This window comes from Gymnogyps californianus, chromosome 18 (assembly GCF_018139145.2).
Source record: "Gymnogyps californianus isolate 813 chromosome 18, ASM1813914v2, whole genome shotgun sequence".
Lineage (NCBI taxonomy): Eukaryota > Metazoa > Chordata > Aves > Accipitriformes > Cathartidae > Gymnogyps > Gymnogyps californianus.
This window is the reverse complement of record NC_059488.1, coordinates 10,664,441-10,684,462: the sequence shown is the minus strand read 5'-3', so window position 1 is coordinate 10,684,462 and position 20,022 is coordinate 10,664,441. Positions and strand designations below refer to the sequence as shown.

Genomic DNA, 20,022 nt, shown 5'->3' with positions numbered 1-20,022 from the left:
GGAGTTTCCAGCACCTACTCACAGTGAGGATTACACATCCCCACTGCATGGCATGTATGAACTCATGATCCCCAGCGGGGCTGCAGTCCCCACAGCCACCCAGCAATCGCCTCCAGAGAAGCTCAGGACCCTGTTGCACCCTGTAGTCTTGAGCCATGCTCTCTCTGACGTTGAGAGCCTTTTTATAGTGTAGATGGATTTGGAGAGAAACACTAAACTGCTCCTTAGTGTGAGGATGGAGAAATGCAAGCAGGCACCCACTTACATCAGTAGGAACTGAGGTCTGCTCCTCTGCAGCAAGGTGCACAGAGCAGGTAAAGATCGGACTGATGCCCCCCTGCTCAGGAGGGCTGGGATCCATCAGTTGTACCAGATGCCCCGAGAAACACAGGTTTCTAGGAGGGCTGCCCTACCTGCCAACAGAGAGGGGGTTGCTGTGGGTTGTGCCTCAGTTTGGTCATTAAACCTTTAAGAACCTTCTCGTACCCCTTTGTTTGGGAGAGAAGCTGCTAGGGCTTGGATGGGGTGGCTAGCGGTGCTGCCTGACCTGCAGGCAGGGAGCTGTGAGGATGCTGCCTCTGGCTGCAGCAGCTGGAGGTTGGTCAGATAAGGGGGAGACAGGGGAAAGAGCTGCCTTTTATACAGGTCTCCTTTGCCTTCTGAGAGAATCCTGCCTTCTGAGAGAACTCTGCAAAGCATTCAGATGGGCATGTTAATACAGGCCTTCCTCTTCATCCCCTTCTCCCCACCTTCAACAGATCTTATCCCGGGGAGGTCTCAGACTGTTGGAGTCTCAGGCAGCCTTTAAGGATAGCTCCATCTTTCCACCTAAAGGTGAGGTGGTGACAGCAAAGGACATGGCTGGAGTTTAGACGTTCCTCTGAGCCAGTCAAAAGGATGTGGAGCAAAGGGTGGTCTGAGTTACACCCATGGGGGAGAGCAGAACTCCTGCAGGTGATGGGAGCTGGTGGGGAGACCAGCACTGGCAGTGGCTCTTTAATTAGTATTTTCCACTTCTGAAAACAGGCAGGCTGTTCTGGAACAGAGCTTCTTTGCCTGCTTTTAAAAAAGGGTGGGATAAAAGCAGCCTTTTCATGGCCTCCTCCCTGTTAAAGAGATACTGCGATACCGCTGAGCTCCATCCCGAGAAGCACAAGCAGCCTCGCAGCCCAGTGCAAGGTGACATCATCTGGCCTTTGGTGCCTCTTTGACAAAAGCACCATTGTGCGACTGTCACTTCCAGGAACCCCCTGCTGTCCCCAGGTTTAATAGGGAGCTTTCCCACACACAGCCCTTCAGTCCTTGTCTCGCCAGGGCAGGCCAACCCCAGCTCACAGGGAAGCTGGGTTTTATTTTCCTCCCTACCTCTATTCACTTTGGAGGAGAAAACAAATTACCTTTTCCGTTCATAGTGCTTTGGATGATTAATTAGTTTCAGTAATGAAGTAGTGTCTTGGGACCCCACCCCAATGGAGTCTCATGTACCGTGCACTGAGCGCACATGAGCATGAAAATGGTCCCTACCTCAAAGAGCTGCTAGGTTACTGCAGATAAAAAGTGCTAATTTCATTAGAAGCAGGTCAGATTCACCTGAAATAACCCTTAGAAGTGAAACTGCAATTATACACTGCAATACCTTCATGTAATTCTTTATTTCCCTATAAACATCAGTGTCAAGAGGCCCTGCAGAGAAGGTTCTGTTTTTGTACACATGATGTTTCATATCCTAGTTGCCCTCAGTCTGGTATGTAGGACAAGAGGCAAGTTAGGAGACTGAATTGTTTTAAACCTTGTTCATCCATGTTCAAACAACAAAGCTCAGAAGAGCAGGAGCCAGGACTCTGCAGCAGGCTCAGAGCTCCATTAAAAAGCCTCAGACCCCCTACATGGCTGTGGGAAGGTAACAGTATTTTGTGCGTTGGTTTCTCATCCACGAAGCAAGGATGTTCATTTTCTACTTCATTCATTTGTTCTGGTTACAGCCAGTCCCCTGCTAAGTGACAGCTACCCAGCACCTAGCCAGCAGGGCCAGGCCACCAGATACTGCTCGTACAAAGACATGATCAGGGAGAAACTGAGGATTTCCGCTGCTGACTCCAAAATCCCTATCGCACATTTGGTCCCTTCCCACCCCTCCCCATGAGCCTGACAGGCTGCTAACGCAGTGGCACATCAGCGAGCTGTATGAGCCCGACAGCGGGGGAGATGGTCCTTGCTTACTTCTTGGTATTATGGCTAAGCTATGCAGAGAGGGAAAAGAGGAGCTGATGCCCTCACAGATGCAGGAGGGGAGATGGGACAGGGGTGATTAACAGGAAGGCTTTGCTCTTTCTCTCTCTGGGAGCTGGTGTTTATTGCTTGTTTGGGGAGAGAATAAAAATTGAAAGCCAATTTTTAGTTCTTCTGTGGTTCTTCACAGGAGCATTTGTGACAGCTGCTCTTCAGGGACCAGAGCACCCGTTCAGACCACGAGCACTCTATGGCCGTGGGAGCTGGCAGGGCCTGCCGTGCTGCGGCTGTGCGGGTGGAGGGAGCTGCAGTGCATGGGGTGGGGGCTTCAGGGGTGCTTAACGAGGGCCCTGGCAGGGGCTCACACTGGCATAGCACAGAGAAATCCTAATCCTGCTGCCATGCTGAGGCTCTGACAAAGGCAGGTGCCACGATTTCAGGCCTCTAAATAATGCAACAGTTCCCTCCGTGTTTATGTAATGATGCTATTTTAGTGTAGGTAGTCCAAGCAAAGGAGGATGGCAAACTGGAGGTGAAGGCAGCTGGAGAGGCAGGCTGGGCAAGCCATGCTCTGCGTGTGGGGATGGAGAGGAAGAGTCAGTGCTCCTGAGGCTTGGTACAGGCAGGTGAGGTTAAGATGTAGAAGGCAGAGGAGAGAAGGCCCATGTGTTCATACGGGTAACTAAGTCAACCCAGCTCCTGCTCCCAAGAGGACCAGGCATGACCTACTGTGGTTCTCCACTTCCAGCACCCATGCTGCTCTGCAGCCAGAAAGAAACCATGTGGCTGCAGCCTCCTCCTTAAAGCCTCTGACTTCAGGATGCGGGGGAGAGTGATGCTGAGCATGTCCACCCAGGGCAGATACTTATCCAAAGGAGGAGGAGGAATCTAGTTTGCTTTTGAGACTCTGAAGAAGCTACATCTGCATGACTAACACCTGCTTTTGGTAAACGCTGCAGGGAGGGACCATCTCCTGGCTTCTAACTTGCTATCACACACCATATGCACCTTGGGTGCTGTCGTATAGCTTTGTGTCTTGTGGTTTCTCCTAGCCACCCACTAGGGAAATTAGCATTTTCTTTGCATATCTACAGCAGAGGTAGGAAGCTGGACTTGGCATCTCTATCTTTGAGCAAGCAGAATGCAAGCTAGAATGAAGACTTGATCGCCATTTGCATTCAGAAACAGCATTTGATTACAAACTAGACCAGAATGAAAATGGGAGAGATGCTGAGCTGCCTAGCGTGCTGCTATGTGCAGACCAGGTTTCATGCCTCGTTTGCTAGGTGCAATCAGGCTTCGTTCTCTTTCATGGCAGAGAGCTCTTTGTTAGCTCAAGCCCTGGGTGCAGCTGAACCTTTCTACTTCTCAATGCCAGCAACTTTCATGAACAGCCTTGCTATGTACTGGTCTGAGACAGTCAGGGACTGAAATAATCTGCTTTATTCCCAGGCAAGGAGACTTTTTCTGTGTAGTTGTTAATACCATCAATCTGCAACAGTTCCACTTGAGAAAACATTTCTTACAGAAAGCCCAGTGACTTATAGTCAGCCTCCAAGTGCTGCACAGAAAGGATGCGTCTGCATCTGAGAGCACTAACAGTACAGTGATTCCAGCCAGGAACAGGCCATTGAGCTTGGAGGGGGTCAGTCACTGTAGGGCCACAGGGACTGTGTGTGTAAGGTCTATTAGTAAAGACTTGGCGTGCAGTGCTGAAAGATCCTGCACCTTAGTAAAATCAGCAGAGTCAGGTCTGATGTTTAGATGGAGCTATTAAGAGGGATTTTCTAAAGCACACAATTCCTAATTCTCATTGACTTAAGAAGGAATCTTGGCTGTTCTGAACAGCAACGCAGGGCACAAATCTCTTTTGAAATCTGCCCAAGAGCTCTTGTATCATGCGCATGTCTGGAATACAGCAAAAACAAAGACAGAAGGGAGCTCAGCCCTCTCCTGCCAGGCTGCCCCTGGGCAGGCATCGGTCGCACCCAGGTATTACCCAGATGTGAAGACCTGAGCAGAGCCAGGCACAGTATGGCTGGCATACTGCTTCTCGCCAAGTGGTCCTTGGTTAGAAATCATTGAATGCTAATAAAATTGCCAACAGACCGTGGTAACCCTTCTCTGTGGCAATCCCTAAATCTAAAGGAAGGTCTCTGGGTTCTCCTCAAATTGTCCATAAAATCTTACTCAAATTTAGAAACAAGACCGTTACTATAAGAGAAAGAAAATTCAACACTAATTGTGTCATTTCCAAAACTCCAGAATATTAAGCAGTTCAAGGACTCTGTTAGCCTCAGGAGAGCTACTGAGGTTAGTGAATCACAATGAGAGAAACAGCCTGGGTTTAGATAGTGGGAATTATGGATAAAGAGGGTTTTATGGTATCAGTATTTATTGTCACAGAGGTCTTGTCATCAAAACTGTACCAGAGCATCACAGCCAAGTGCCAAGGCAGAGACAAGCAGCCTGGGCTGGGCTTTCAGGCTCTTGGACAAGAGGCTACTGGATGATTTGTTTGTCAGTCGTTTGCAGGCTCGCAGTGCTGGGCAGTGGATGTGCCCAGGTCTCCTGGAGGCACGCCAGGGTCCTCAGCTGGGCATGCGGCTGCTTCACAGACGGGTAAGTAAAGATGAAGAACTTGTTACAGACAGCCACAAAAGAAGCTACAAAAAGTGGGAACCCACCTGGGTGTGCTGTGTTCGCACTGCAAATACAGCTATGACATGCCGTTGCCCCCTGCTCAGCAGTGACCAGCAGCCACCCTTGGGGCTGATGCTTGGTTCCACTTTCCTGATGCCTGCTCTGCTCCCCACTGCTGTTCCTGGTGTCCCTGGGCTAGCCGTGGTGTCAGCAGCTAGGTGTGAAGCTGTGGACATTAATGCATCCTGTGCTGCTTGCATACAGGTCAATGATTAACCACAAACAGTGCTCCCGGCCCCAGATCACAGCTGCTCCTGCCCTCAGCTTGGATGCAAGGAAGCAAGACGAGCGGGAGACCAGCATTGCCCTGGGGGGGCAACAACATGAAAAGAAGGAAAATGTGCCTGGGCTGGAAGTTTAGACCCCGTAATCATTAACGGCAGGAGCACAGGCTGCAGCAGGACTGAACCGGTCCATGATGGCTTGGGATCACTGAACCTTAATGCTTCATGAACCGCATATAGCTCTGTGGTAGGTACAGGGCACTCAGAGGTAGCAGGTGCTGATGGCAGACACCAGCATTTGGGCCAGTTCTACCAAAGGATCCACGTGCCTGAAGAGTAACTGTGTGCCTTACACCTTCCTGGAGCCAGCTGTAAATGCCTAGTCCTCCATCACACTGCATCTAGTCTTACCATGTCCCACTGCTCTTTTTCCTGTGACAAAAATAATTTGTTTTTAGAAAAAAACCCTGGAGCTCAGAGGGTTTGGTGGGATTCCTGGGGGTACGCTGGACCTGGCTGTGCAGGCAGCAGGGTGATGCGGAGCCCTGGCCTGTGATGCTCTCTGCAATGCATCCTCCCCTCCAGCAGACCCACCACGTGGCAGCATCTCTGCAGCAGCAGAGTGACAGAAGGATGGAGGAAGGGGGAAGTGACTCAGGTGTCCTGAAAACAGTCAGGTGGTTGCCGATTAGTCCAAATAACCCATCTGGCACAGGGAAAGGCCATTTAAAGAATGTCTAATCACTGCTGCAAGAAAGAAAGAAGACCATTCTGTAATGCCTTTGAAAAATCCCTGCTCCCGCATCAAAGTATCCTTCCCTCCAGGGATGCATTCAAGATTTTTATTCTGTAGATTTATCATAGAGTTATTTGGTCAAAACATGAAGTAGCTTGTCAAAGTATTATGTTAAGTAGCACAGATTCTGTTTGCCTTCAGGCCTCATTTAGTACAGAGCAAAAGCAGAATGAAGAAAGCAAGCGTAGAACCAAGCTACTGTTAGCAAATCTTATTTTACTAGGCAGAACTTTGCTTTGTGGTTGTGGTCCCTCAGGGTCCCCTCTCCTCAGAACACTGATTCATAAAGTACAGAGGGCCTTTGCATTGGACAAAATCAAGACAGCATCTACAAAGGCACCCGCTGGTGTGGCACTAGGTCTATCCTTTCTCCCATGTCCAGTGCGGACACTCTTAACCAAAGAACCAGAAAGGCTGAGGTCAAAGCATGCGGTTACACTGTAGCTACAAGCTGATTTTTTTTTTTTTTTTTTAAGTTTTCCATGCATGAGATAGCTTCACCCACGGGACAGGTTTAAGTGTTTGTATTTTCATGGACCATTCTGTTTGGTTCCGGAAACGTGTCAACCTGCTCTAGTGGAAATCAATGTGTGTGCTTGTATTAGCTGTGCAAGGAGGGTCTCTGCTCCACCAGCGTAGCAAAGGCGCTCCACACCACGGGCAACCCCAGCTTCTGTGCCCTTGCCCATGCAGTTGCCACTCAGATTAAGGCACCTCCCTGTTAACAAGCTAATCCAATGTGCTCGCTACCACTCTGGTTGCCATCTCAATTACATTTTTTTCAGACACGAATAAAGAAGCAGCTTTGAGTCATGGCTGATTGTTCTACACCAGAATGTAATTTGAAAGCCATTATATTTCATCTCTGTAATACGCGACAACCAGTAACATAATTGTTGAAAAAGCTACTTTATTTCAAACTAGATAAAAGCTTTGCAGAGATCTCATACACTGATATTTTAGCTAGTGAAATCAAATGCTTCAGTAATATAATGACAATGTTAAAGCCACTTTATTTTACAATTAAAAGGTACCTGCCTCATCGCCAAGATTTAGCATCAGACAAAAAGCTCTGTCTTGTTCTATTTAGTACTAACATTTTAATTTACCTTTTATTTGTTTAACTGCTGCTTTTATTAGCCTTCAACTAAATCCCAATCCATCATGACTCTTATGCAAAACAATATTAATACACCTCACTAGTTCCACCCCCTCGTTGGAGAAGCCATCCAGTTTTCAGCACTCTGAGGAAGGCATTAAGAGGTCACTGTTGCTTAGAGATGACACATCTCACTGGCTGATCCCTCCATCCATCTGTTATCAATCATACACAGCGCACTCTCTGAACAGGGTATAAGAGCTGAAGCATCTATGATCACCAGTCACTTCTCAAAAACTAGGTCATAGCATGTGGCTACTGAAAAAGCTCTAAGCTGTCTTCTGTTACAGTGGCCTGTATTCACAGCTAGACCAGTCCCCACTCATTTCAGCTGAGAAGTTAAGTGGCAGAAGATAACTAATCATTATTCTGTGGCAACAAGTCCAGAGGTGATTTAGGGTTGGCGGTGAGCAGGGTGGAAACCTGCAAAGATTATAAGTCAGTGGGGCGGCTCTATGGCACGGTGAGACCTCCCCAAGCAGCGAGCAGAAGGCTGGATTCTCGTGTAATCTCAGAGGTGTTTATTCCTCTCCTCCCACTCAAGACGTACAAGCAGAGCATAGTCAGTTCTCCACCATAGCCACACAATGCTGCCTAGAAACACTGTGCATGACGCCACTGCAAAAACATCTCATTAAGAGCTTCTTCCCTTTGTGTTATGATAATATGAAGAGCAGAAACTGGATAAAACAAGCTTGGATTAGTCTGAGACATGGCAGACTCAATTCTTCTAGAAAAGCAGCTTCCACATTTTTAAAGCCATTTCTTCAGTTTATGAAAATTAAGTTTTCTGTAAGGCTAGTAAAGCAGCGTATGCATGAAACACACTTGAGCCTGCCAAGGCAACCGTGGACTGGAGAACACATGTAGAGGGGCCTAAGGAGCTGCACCTGCATCACCCATCCTTCCAACCCCAGCCTTCCCCCTTCCTAGGGCCTTCACAGAAAGGGACTGCTGGGAGACATAGTCCCACCTCGTGTTTTGGCTAATTAGGGCTGCAGGACATACTGGGAAGGGGGAGTGACTATAAAACTTAGTGGCAGGGGGGTGGGAGCAGGGTAAGGAGCAGTGGCTGGGAGGTTGCAGCTCTATGGCTCTGCCTGTTGTGAGAGGAGGCCCTGCAGTCTCAAGCTGAGGCTGCTCATTTTGCCTGGAGAAATGGATTCTTCCCAGACCTTCTGCCAGAGGGCTCACCTCCTTCCTCAGCATCCTGGCAGTGCCCATGCTGCAGAAAGGTAAGACCTATAATGTGGCTGTCATCGCCTAATGTAAGGTGGCTTCCCCTCCCAAGGGCATCTCTGTCAGGTCTGTTATCTTCTTAAAGACCAGGAAACAGACTGTGGAAACCAAACTCAGGTGCTGTTTGCAGTGTGGAACAGTAAAATGCTTTTCAGTAGAGCTGGGCACCAAAGAGTAGTAGTTTTGGTACTGCCTGCCCTTGTTAAACCCACTAACTAGCCCTCTGGCATGGGAGAGGGCAAAGAATGTGCTAAGGGGGCTGGGGTGGTGAAGGCTCCAGCAAAGGTGTAATAGGAAGGGATGCAAAATCCACTGTATCATGAAAATGGGTTAATGTGTGTGTCTGGGCACACCAGAGACCCCTGCGGAGCTGCTGCCTAGATGATAATTAGAGCGTTCAGGTCTAAGGGTGTCTGTCTCCACACCCAGATCTCCTCCTCTTGGGTAGGAGGAGGTAAGAGGCTTCCTGGTATGGCTCAGGTAGGACCCTCAGAGCACACTGCAGGACTCCTCCTCTGCCTCCCGGGAAGCCCAGCCTGATCCCCATCCCTGTGCAGGAGACTCTGCTATAGCTGCAACAAATAGAGGAAAACAAACTAATGAGGCATTAGGGCTAAACTTAGCTGCAATTAACACTTAATTATGATCCTGAAAACACTTGCTGTATTTTGCCAGGGCCTGGAAAGGTAAAACCAATTAGCTTAATCTTGTGTGGCAGAAACCTTAAACTGGCTCAAATGCCTGTCATGGATGTGACCCTGGGAGTAACTGGTGTTTCCGAGACCACAGTGCCTGGAGCTGAGCAGTCCTGCAGGTGGGCTGGGTAAGAGAAGGGCCATATGGTAAGGATGCCTTGAGCCAAGTCATCCCCTCTGCTCTTGATGCCCTCGTGCCAATCTCAGTTTTCTTAGCCTGCTTGTCTGAGATACTGTTCTTCTCTGTGCCTGTAGCTTTGTTGTGTTGACTGGCATCTTCCCTTAATAAAGCAGATAGCAGGTAAGGTTACAGCAAAGGTATGTGGGCTGCTGGACAGGGAGACAGAAGTACAGAAAGATCCACAGAGTAGGCAGAGGACAGAAAACCATCCATGATCGCCTGTAAATCTCCTTCCAAGTCACTAGTGCAAGCTCCTCAGGTCTTTTTGGGGTAGACTTGTAGGCTGTGCTGAGAAGGATTGACTATAGTTTGATCATGTACTGCCTGCGTGAAGCTGCATGGACCTCTCTTAGGTCTCTGCTTTGGAGAAGAGCCAAAACTGACACCAGACTTTCTGCAAAAGGTATCAGAGCAAGTTTGTACATGCTTATATGTAGTTGGTTCGGATACCTAAAACCACTGCTCTCTCCTGGAGGCTATAGGCTCTGTCTAATATGTATCAGTGTAAGCAACCCTTGTATGGTTCTCCAGCAAAGCAGGGAAGGTATCCTAGATACCTATCCTAGATGCTCTCTTGGAGTATACTTTGGGGTAAACGCATAGCCCTTTTGGTATGGGGGAGAAGGAGGAAGAGAAACGTAGAGGCTTGGGGAAGCTTGTCTCTCTGAAGTCCTCCCATCTTCCCATAAGGTCTGCTGTCTGCCTGTATGCTTGTCAGTATAAATGTTGACTGGACCCATGACCGCAGCATGGGACTATCTTCTACAGTACTGTTCCTCATGTGATCTAGTGAATGTCACTATGTGATGACAATATTTATTTAAAGGCCTTGGGTGAACTGACATGGCCCAGCTCTCCTGTCTGTAAAGCATCTAGTAAATGAGACTTGGTTACCAACCTGCAGCATTTCCCCACCACCACTATCAGCTGTGTCCTTAACTGGCTCAGGGCGTGCTAGCACTTTGGAGCAGACACACGAGATGCTCGTGTCTCACACTCTAACCATGTAAGAACTGCCATTTGTTTCTCGTGCCCCTTCCTGTAAATGAAAGGAAGGTGCATGGCATTCTGAGAACTAAAGAAAGGTCCACACCAGCAGTCTGAAGACTGCTGAAATATTTTAAGATGCTAGGATTGTTTTCTTTCACAGCCCAGGGCTGTCATTAGCTGAGCATTTGGATGCTCTTCCAAAGAGGCTGAAAGGAAAAGCCCTCCAGGAACTGCAGCAGAACCAACTCCCATCCAGCAACAACAGATCCTGGCATGCAGCTACAGAGGCCTGTACCAGGGCAAGTGCTCCAACAGTTTACGCTTCCACATTTGAGTCTGTGCTTCAGCTGCAGCAGACCAAATAACTTCATTATAGTGGGAGAGGCTGCAAAGACTAACCAAGAAACCCAGCAGCTGGGAGTTCAGCTTCTATCTTTTTTTAGTACTGATCACAACTCCAGCTCAGATTAACATGAAGCTGGCAGGAAAACTTAGCTCCAAGCATAATAACTCAGGAAGGGCTTATAGGCAGAATATATCAGAGGAATCTATGCAGCGGTTGTCTTGGTGAACTTCTCTTCTGTATTAAGAAGGCTGTCTTCCTGGGAAAACTGAAGGAAGGAACTGTGTTCTAGAAGAATCTCATGAACAAGCCTTTTAAACATCCCTACCTCTGAAGTCTGCCACACAGTGATAAATTACACTGAGATGGCTGAAGGCAGTCACCCTGCCCTCTGCCAGCTGTCCACCTGGTTCCTCTCCTTCTGTAGCAAGAGCAGATAAATGACATCCATATTTGCTCCTGAACCATTGCAATTTACAGCCTGGCATAGCTTTAAGTGTAAGCTGCCCCATGAAGCCAGCCCAGCTATCAGACTGGGAGCTGCTGGGATGCAGGAGAGGCAGGTGCTGTCTGGCTGTCCCTGCTGCCTCTGCTTCACAAGGTTGCACTGTAGGATTGTAACTTTTACTTATCCTGATTTAAACTGATGTCATGTCTCACTTCAACACTACCAGTTGATATTTGGCCGTCAACATGACTTATAGTGTGGTTAGATTGCACTTCCTCACTAGAATACCATGTGGAGAAATTGCAAAGTGTTGAGGCTCTGCTTAAGAGCATGGATGCAGCAAGAATGATCAGGATAAGAGGGAGGCTGAAGTGAGAACCCAGTTGTCATGCCAAGAACTCAGGCATTTCTGATGTGTCCTGCATCAAGATTTATAAATGCTTCTGCTTCTCTGGCACACTGGCCTCTGGGGAAAAAGACTTCTCAATTAAATCAAGCCAAAGAAATGTGGAGTTAACAGAAGAAACACATAAGTCTGGATGCCTGCCTCCTGTTTGTTCATCCTGGTGCTTGGATGGGCACAGCACCAGTTGGCTGTCCACTTATGAAAGGATTAAATAATCCAACATCTGGCTCCCTTCTGAGTGTTAATACCTGCTTAGGTCTAAGCTAGACCTTCCAAACAGACCTGAAATTTCTAGGCTTCGTAGAATCTTAAGTGCAAATTCCAGGGAAACTGATTCTGTGCCTTAAAGGTAATTAAATGGAGTGACTTAGGGAATTGCTGGCAGCAGGCTGCCTGTGGGGATGACAGGCTTTGACACTTACTCCTACCATGTCCTTGTACAACTCGCCACTCAAAATAGCTGCATTTCACTAGGGCTGCTTGACTGGCTGTGAAGTGCTGGACTGAGGGTAGCGTTGCTCTAGGAAGGTAACAGCTGACTGTTTCTCCTCTGGTCAGTGCTAGCTCTGTGGAAGCTGGGGAATGGATGCAGGACATGTTGTGACGTTAACCCTTCACATAAAGCCATCCATTCCCTGGTCTCCCAGGGCAAGATTTCCCAAGCAACCTCAGGAGCTTCAAGAAAATGTTTTATGTTTTACAAAACCCATCTTTACCCCTAGGCCTGCACCCATAAGCATCTTTAGCAAAGCTTTCCTGTTACTGTTTCAGTGTTGCGTGGGCTCCACAACATCTTTCCTCTTAACTTCTGTGAGAGCCTTCACCTGGCTAAGGGAAGAACTTGGCTATTTACTTGTTCACTGACAGGCAGCCAGGAGTAATGTGTCTAGGGAAAGGGTGACCCTGCTGAATTGGGGAGCTATTTGGGCCCTCGAGAAGGACTTTCACATTCTTCACATTAGCCGCTACTTGACTTCTGCAGGAAGAAAAATCTTGTATTGTAGATAAGCTCCCTAGAGTGCTGAGAAGGCTCAAATATCTGCAGATGAATCCACTTCAGCAGAAAGCCAGCTCCACCAGAATGCTGACTCTGAACACAGGACCTTGAGTGGGTGCTGCCAGACACCCAGACCTGGATGGCCTCGGGCAGCAGGAGACAGCAGATGCGGCATGCTGCTCCTCCCTGGGAGGTGGAGGAATGCCTGCCTGCACTGGGTGCTTGAAGCTGTGCAATGAATTGGACTCTCATAAACAGCAACTTGACAGGCCTGTCAGAGCACAGTGTACTGATTCAAGTAGCAAACTAATTTCATCACCTCCCCTGCCAGGGTAAGAGAGGTAGAGGGATTAGTTTGAACTCTGATGATCATATAATAACATGGCAGCTGTATGCAGCTAATAATCCACTGGGAGGATTAGCAAACTTAAAGTTGTCTAGCTCTGCATAATGGGAAGCTAAGAACAGTAGCTTCCCTGTTTTACCTATTGTATTTGCATTCCCTCCAGTGGAAGCATAGAACATGATGAGACAAGGTTTTCCAGCCTGTTATGAAATGGGAATCTAATGCGTGACTAATGGAGTATTGGTAGCAATACTACAAGCATCCATTCAGTCAGGAATATGGATTTAAGCTTTACTATGAGAGTGCATCTTAAATACCTACTGCAAAAGAGCAGATCGCAATTTCAGCAGACTAATGTTAAAACATGTCATTTGAGGCTCTCTGGGAGTAATGTCCTATAGCCTGTGTGCTCTGCACATCCTGCAGTCTGCAAGCAGCCTGCTCTGCCAATGCGTGGAGAATACCACTGAACTCCTCCCAGGTTCCCTGGCATAATTCATATGCAACTGGCAAAAGAGCCCAGTACAAAACGCAGGACAGTAAGATGCCAAGTAGACTTAGCAACTGGAGTTGCTACTTTCCTTACCACCCTCTCTCTCTCCCCACGCTCTAAGGACAACTTTGAGTGCTCAAGGTTTTTTTCCCTCGGGCAAGTGCTTTTAATCACAGACTGGAGACCAGAATCAGACGTAGTGGTAGGAAGGCAGTTTCAGAGCTTGTATCAATTTACTAATGAGTAACTAGAGTAACCAGCTCTGTCAGAGCCTGGAAAATACAGAGCTGTGACTACTCATCCTCCTCCCTGGTCCCCTTCTGGAGTGGCAGAAGCAATGAGTAACAGCCTGCTTGTGCTGTGGGCTGCCCCCGTGCTCAACTGGCTCTGTCACCGACTGCTCCAGCGATGGCTCACGCTGCCTCCTCCCATGTCGCAGGGCATAGAGAGCAGCATAGGAAATGTTGTGCTGGGGCTTGTACTGTGCGACTTTTCTCTTCCGCTCCAGCAGAGAAGTCCAGTGGAACACTGGAGTGCACAAAGGATGAAAGCTTCAGCACAACGTGCCCCTGCCAACACTTGGCAGGGCTGCAGGACCTTTCTTGCTCTTGCAGTGCAAACAGGCACTACCACTCACAATAAGATGGCAGCAAAATACTAGTTTCCACCAATAGCTTCTTCCAGTGTTTCCTCCCAGTTGCAACTGGTGCTGCTGAGAGTCCATGGGAAAAAACTGTAGTATAGACAAGGCCTCTGCATGCAAATGAACGCTACATAAATAACCCCCATCTTCCCTCAGTTCCTAGGTTGTGTACTCTATGCACTAGAATTCTCTTCAAAGACCTCCCAGTTCATTCTTTATGCTTTAATTAAGGATCAGTGCCAATTAACTATCTTCAATAGAGGAGCATCTTCCGCTCAGCAGCCAGGAAGTGTCTGAATAAGATCCTGCTGTACAATACGCACATGAAAAGGGAAGCCCTCCCTTTTTGGAAAGGGCTTCCAAGATTAAAAACCCAGTATAGAATGCAGGATGCCTACTTTAAAAATATTGTGTGATAAGATTAACTGATGGCACCCATGAATGCAGAGTGGTTTCTTATATGCTTCGTGTAGCACTCAAGCATGCTATTGCACTGCCAAGACTCCGAGCTAGATACCATCGTGGCAATAGCAGGTGTGAAAACAGAATGCAACACTTTTCTAGAAACTGATATTAAAATACTGTCTGCTTTTTCTTGCAAGGGTGTTATCCAGTCGAAGATCAGCAGAAGTGCAGTGTCGAATCTGATGCTAAATATTGATTCAGGTCAAAAATTACCAATATTTATGCCAGCATCTAAACTGCCCCGGTAGCCCTCACCTATTGCCTTTGCTTCCTATAGATGTTCACCTGTTCCATAAATAACCAGGCAATTTAGATTGCTGCTGCACTGTGTTCCGAGCAAGAGCTGTGGTAATAGTCTGAGCAGGCAAAGGCAGGGGAATGTAATTTCTGAGCTTGGCTGGAGATGAATACATCAGCTCCCCAGCCAGTTACAGGCTAAGTTTAAAAAGCGCTATTCTAAATGAAAATTAGATGGTTAAATGCTTCAGGGGGAGGTGGGGGGAAATAGGATAATCCCTTCAAAGCTTTAAATGGAAGATTCTCAAACCTGCTTCAGCTGATGTGAGACATATGAACAGCCTCAGAATTAAGACCTGGCAAAACTTCAGCCAGGCACAACAGCTGCACTGCCTTTTGGGGTAGATACACTTGAACTGGTTACACATGAAGCAGATGTAAGCTAGCCACCCTGCTAATCGTAGCTAAATCTGGTGACCATTCACAGGCTGTTCTGAAGAATAAAGGGCTAGAGGAGGAAGAGCGCAGACTTGATGATGAGAAACAGGAACTGTAAAACTGTATTGGAGGATGGGGGGAAGCAGCAAATTATTCCATGAGCAGTAGAATCCACAAAGTCTAGTCTGATGGGATTTACATCCAGAACATCTGCCAGGCCACTGATATTTCAATATATAATAACATAATATATTTGGAACTGTCAATGAATTCGAGTGCTTTTGTGGAGCAGATTGTGTAAGTCTCATTTTTCCACACACACAAAAACCCAAACAGGCTAAATAAATCTCTTAGGTTCAAGGAGAATCCCCATACCTGCTCAGCAGAGACTAGGGTTTTATGTTCGAGTTTTGCTAACTGATCCCTTTGCAAAGAGCAGGGGATGGGTCTATCCTAATATGCCTTGGGAATTTCTGGAGAAGCTTTTTACAACCCTGATTGTGTTGAGATTTGAGCTCCATATAGGAAGGGTGGGGGGGAATGCAGAATAGTGCACTGCAGCCAAGTCACTCCAGTGAATGTAACCTTTTATTCCATGTCGGGTTCAGCTCTTTTGAACTTACCCGAATCCTTCTCATGGCTGCCACAATCTCCACGCGGCTGTTGGGCCTGGGTACGTCCAAGCTACCGATGTACTGAAAGACAGAACAGTGAGATGTCTGTAAAGCAATGCACAAATTAATGGTGTAGGCTTCTTCAAAACAAACAGCATCTCTCATTAATTTAGTCCCTGCTTGGTTAGACTCTGTTGACCCAGGACATGCTAGGAATATCTGTTGTGGATAATATTATCAAAGTCAGGGAGAAGTTAATGGATTTCTAACATCGGGTGTGAGCCTCTGACCTCATTCAGATTCTGGATGCGCCTTTACCAGCACTTTGCAGGGCAGTGTCTGTTGCTAATCAAGTCACGATCCCGTGGGTCTGAAAATGGGACTGTCCATCCTTTGTCATTCCTCACTACACCTGCTTTTAAAAGGCTCATAGCTAAAAGCACGTAAGAGTTGGAAAGTTGCCAGGATGTGCAGCAACTAGCTTTCCTGGAAAAGGCTCATGATTCTGGACTAACTTTTCAATCTGGACTATCCTCCCTCTGGACACCATTGTCCCTACTTGGTTGGACCTGCTCAGCTGTCTGCAGAATCCTGCTAAACCCACTCAAATCTGCATCCTACACCAGCTGTTTTTAACTACGCTTACAGGAGCTGCAGTCTGAAACAAGCTGCCTGGCTGAGCCGCGATAGCGGCTGCCCTTGGCACTGGGTGTCTGCATTTCAGTGTAAGCATCCGTCCTAGCAGAGCCCCTTACTCGGGGGCTGAGACGCGGGCAGATGGCGGGTTCCCAGCACCTCTGCCTCTACCACTTCACCACACCTACAGCTTTCTGCAAGTCGGTTGCCTGTTCTCTTGCATGCAATGGCAGTATGCTGCTGACGCTACGTGGGTTGTTAGGGAAGACCTGCAGGCAGACAGCTTCCTGCTGCTGGTGTTCCTCCCTCCTGTGTGCGGTTCCCTCTGCTGCCTGTACTCTCCCCTTACGCTGGGTTGTAACGTTTGCGTGCCAAAGCAGACTCTGGTTGCGCACCTGTTGGCAGGAGGCGGCTGCTGCAGCATGGTGGTACCTGTGACAGCACACGTGGCACAGATGCACAGAAGGAGTGCTGCCCGCACCGCTGCCAAGCGGAGGAGGCACAAAGCTGCCAGCTCAGCCTTGGGAATGAGGAAAACATGAGTGTCCTGGACAGTCACCTCGCATGTGGAGCAAAAGCCCATTAACGTTGTAAAGCGGTGTGGCTCACAGCTCTGAGGAAAGACTTGAATGTCAAGGGCATGTTGGTGAGGGCAAGAAAAATGCCGAGAGGGTGAGAAGCCCAATGAGAAATGCCAGCGTCCTGCCAGCATGGGCTGGTGCTGGGTGCAGTCCTGCGGCTGTGGCTCGGGCAGCTGAGGGCTGGTGGGTTCCCAGCGGGGTCCGTCAGCTCCCGCAGTGTAACACAGCCCATCTCTGCACGGCTGTCACAGGCAGGTTAGTGGAGGGGGGGGCAGAGGGCAGTTTACAAAGCTTAGTCATGCTCTCAAGAGCATTTGGTTCGTGAATTGCATTGTTTTTTTAGCGTGTGGTTTCAAGTTGTGGGGTTTTTTTTGGAAGTTGTTCCCCTGTGGAGAGGGGAGGAGGAGAAAGGGCAGCTAATCAGGAGGCCCCTGCAAACATTTAGGGTGATAATATACATTATGAACAGAGACAAAATACTTCCCCAAGAGCAGCCCCACAGCTATCACTGTCACTGACATAGTTCTGGTTTTATTTCTCTACTGTAATGCTTGCAGCTTGCGATGGGTTTTATCTTGAAAAACTTCTACTTAATAGGGCTTTCAGAGATGAGTTCTCCTGGCTCAGTATTTACCGCTCGTTCGCCTGCCTTGAAATAAACACCGCAAGCAATCTGAAAGGTCATCTGGCTTTTCTGGTGCTTCTGTAAATGTCTTTGCAAAATGGCATTTTTAAGAGCCGTTAAGTTCAGCTATAGCCTTTGGTAAACCACAGGAGAGTCAAACCGCTCAGATCATGACAGCTTGAGGGCAGCAGGGAAGGGAGTGACAGAGCTAGGATTTCCCTCTGCCCTGGTGGCAAGGGCATATCTGTATCGCTCCAGATCTGTGGTCTCTTTGGTTTGCAGGCATCTCCTTCCCTGCTCCGGGTGGCTGTCAGTACAGTCACAGGTAATCCAGATTAATTCAGTGCAGCCAGCTGGCCTTTTGTCTGTGAACAGAGCTGCAGTGGGGAACAGGCCATGCTACCAAAGATAAACTAATAGGTGGGGGAAGAGGAAAGCTCGTGACTGCTGAGCCAGAAGAGATTCTCCCAAACTCCCTGCTTTGGCCTTGCTGCAGAGTTTGGGTACTCGTGCTCCCATGCAGAGCCCTGCCAGCTCACGAAGCTCTGCACAAACAGCCACCTTTCCACAAGCAGCTCCCAGTACTGACCTCCTGAAGTTTGTCCCTGAAGATTATAGGGCAAGTAAGAGAGTTTGGTATGTGGAGATTAGAGACTAAATGTGGTCAGTAAGATTGCCTGGTGCGAGACACCTGGCAGCCAGTTACAGCCTTGTCATTGTCAGAGTCGCAGCTGACTGATGTGCCCACAATGAGCGTCCTAATTGGAAGAGACAGACTTTAGAGCAGAACCAAGCAAGCACGTTACTAAGGTAATGCAAACCCCATCTCAGACCCACACATCTTAACAGCGTGTTATCCACTCTCTGAATAGCTCTGGATGCCTGAAGCTGTCAATCTGAAGAAGCCTGTTTCACTCAGTTAAAGGTACAGTTGCTTCACATCTTTCAAAAATCAAAATAAGGATTTTTCTTCTCCTCAGCACAGTCTGCAGCATAGCAAATGTTAATTTAAAAAAAAAATCAAATATTAATTGTTCTTCTCCCCTAAGGAAGAGAGAGATTTTTCAAATACATGATTAACTGTCTATTCAGATCCATCCTATATCCTGCTTAAATCTTACAGCTCTTTTAGCAGAAAAACCAAAATGCACAAAATCCGCATTTCAAAGCTTTATTTGAATATATATGCCCCTTCTTTCCAGCTCAGGAGACAGCAGGTGTGAATTCCATTTCTAATCTGTGTTAGGCCACCTGCAAAGAGGGGAAGGGAACCCTAGAGTTGCTCCAGCAAAATGCAATTCTTCTTGTCAGCTGAATTATAAACCCATTCCCTGCGCTGCCTACAGAATGTCAATTCCAATGGAGTCACTTTCTGAGAGTGACGCTGCGCTGCCAGACTGTTCTTCATGATCAATATGAAATTTCTGACAATATCAGTATTTCTTTCTGATACCTGAAGACCACATGCATTTAAACGAAGACCTTGCCTGCCCAGCTTTTCCTGCAGGGAACAGGTCACATGGAACGAGGCACTAATATGGTTTTAAGCAGCACATAAGTCTGCTGGTTTCCAGGGGAATACAGAGTTGTTACCGCAGCAGGAATGGGGTCCTGCCCGATGAGGGACAGGACAGGCACCAGATCCAGCAAGGACATGCATGTGCATCTGGCACAGGCAGTATCCATTGCACTGTCAAGAGGGGACTTTCCCGATCAGTTCTCAAATGAAGCGCACAAGGCAACTTCTAAGGGTTAAAGAACTGAAAAAATACTAGGAAAAGAGCAAGAACCTGTTTGATTGTGATAATTAAATGTAAGGCTTTCATAATTTTTTTTTGGTGTTTTCTTTAGACTTCCTTAGATCCGGCACACAGTTGCATGGGCTAGGGGCACTTCCAGAGCTGAAGAAATACACCATGGGCAGGGCTGGAGGGGGCACAGCGAGCCCCGGCCTCAAGCCTGCGGTGCCATCGGCCCCGGGGCCAGCACATGCCCCGCTGGTGGCAGCTGCGCCCGCGGCTGGTCTGCAACAGGCGAGGGCAAAGAGGGCCCAGCGCTGCGGGGGGAACCTGCCCGGGGAAGCCTCGGCCTCTGCCAAAGCCCCCCGGAGCCTGGAAGGTGGCGGGCGGGGGGGACCCTGCTGCGCCCCCCGACCGAGGGCCCCGCCGGGCCCGCCGCCGCCCGGGGCTGAGGGAGCGCGGCCGGGGCTCACCTTGGCCTGGAAGTGGATGCCGTGCTGGAAGGCCTCCTCGTTGTGCAGCGGGACGCGGGAGTCGCAGCCATCGTCCACCAGGTTGTACCGGTTCTTCACCGGCATGGCGGCGGGCGGGCGGCCGCCTCAGGCCGCGGCCCCGCCGGGCATCCCCGCCGGCAGCGCCCGGCCCCGCGGAGCCTCGGGGCGGGCGGCGCGGCGCGGGGGGCAAGGGTACGGGGCTGCCGGTGCCCGAGCCCGGCCGCGTTTTGAATGAGCGTCCGCGGGTGCGAGCGGGGCCCCGGCCCTCGCCGCGGCGCCATTGGCCCGAAGTTCCCTCATG

At 48.7% G+C, this 20,022-nt stretch overlaps 1 protein-coding gene across 1 annotated transcript in view; it reads right to left on the bottom strand.

The window, feature by feature from the left end:
* The window catches only part of LOC127023850 (carboxyl-terminal PDZ ligand of neuronal nitric oxide synthase protein-like), a 36,560-nt gene extending 16,755 nt beyond the window's left edge, over positions 1 to 19,805 (bottom strand). The window contains exons 1-2 of the mRNA XM_050908165.1: positions 19,701 to 19,805; positions 15,656 to 15,727 (exon numbers count right to left, since the gene is read on the bottom strand). Of these exons, the coding sequence (XP_050764122.1) occupies positions 15,656 to 15,727; positions 19,701 to 19,805 (177 nt within the window). The remainder of the gene's footprint in view (positions 1 to 15,655; positions 15,728 to 19,700) is intronic.
* Positions 19,806 to 20,022: the final 217 nt, after the last annotated feature.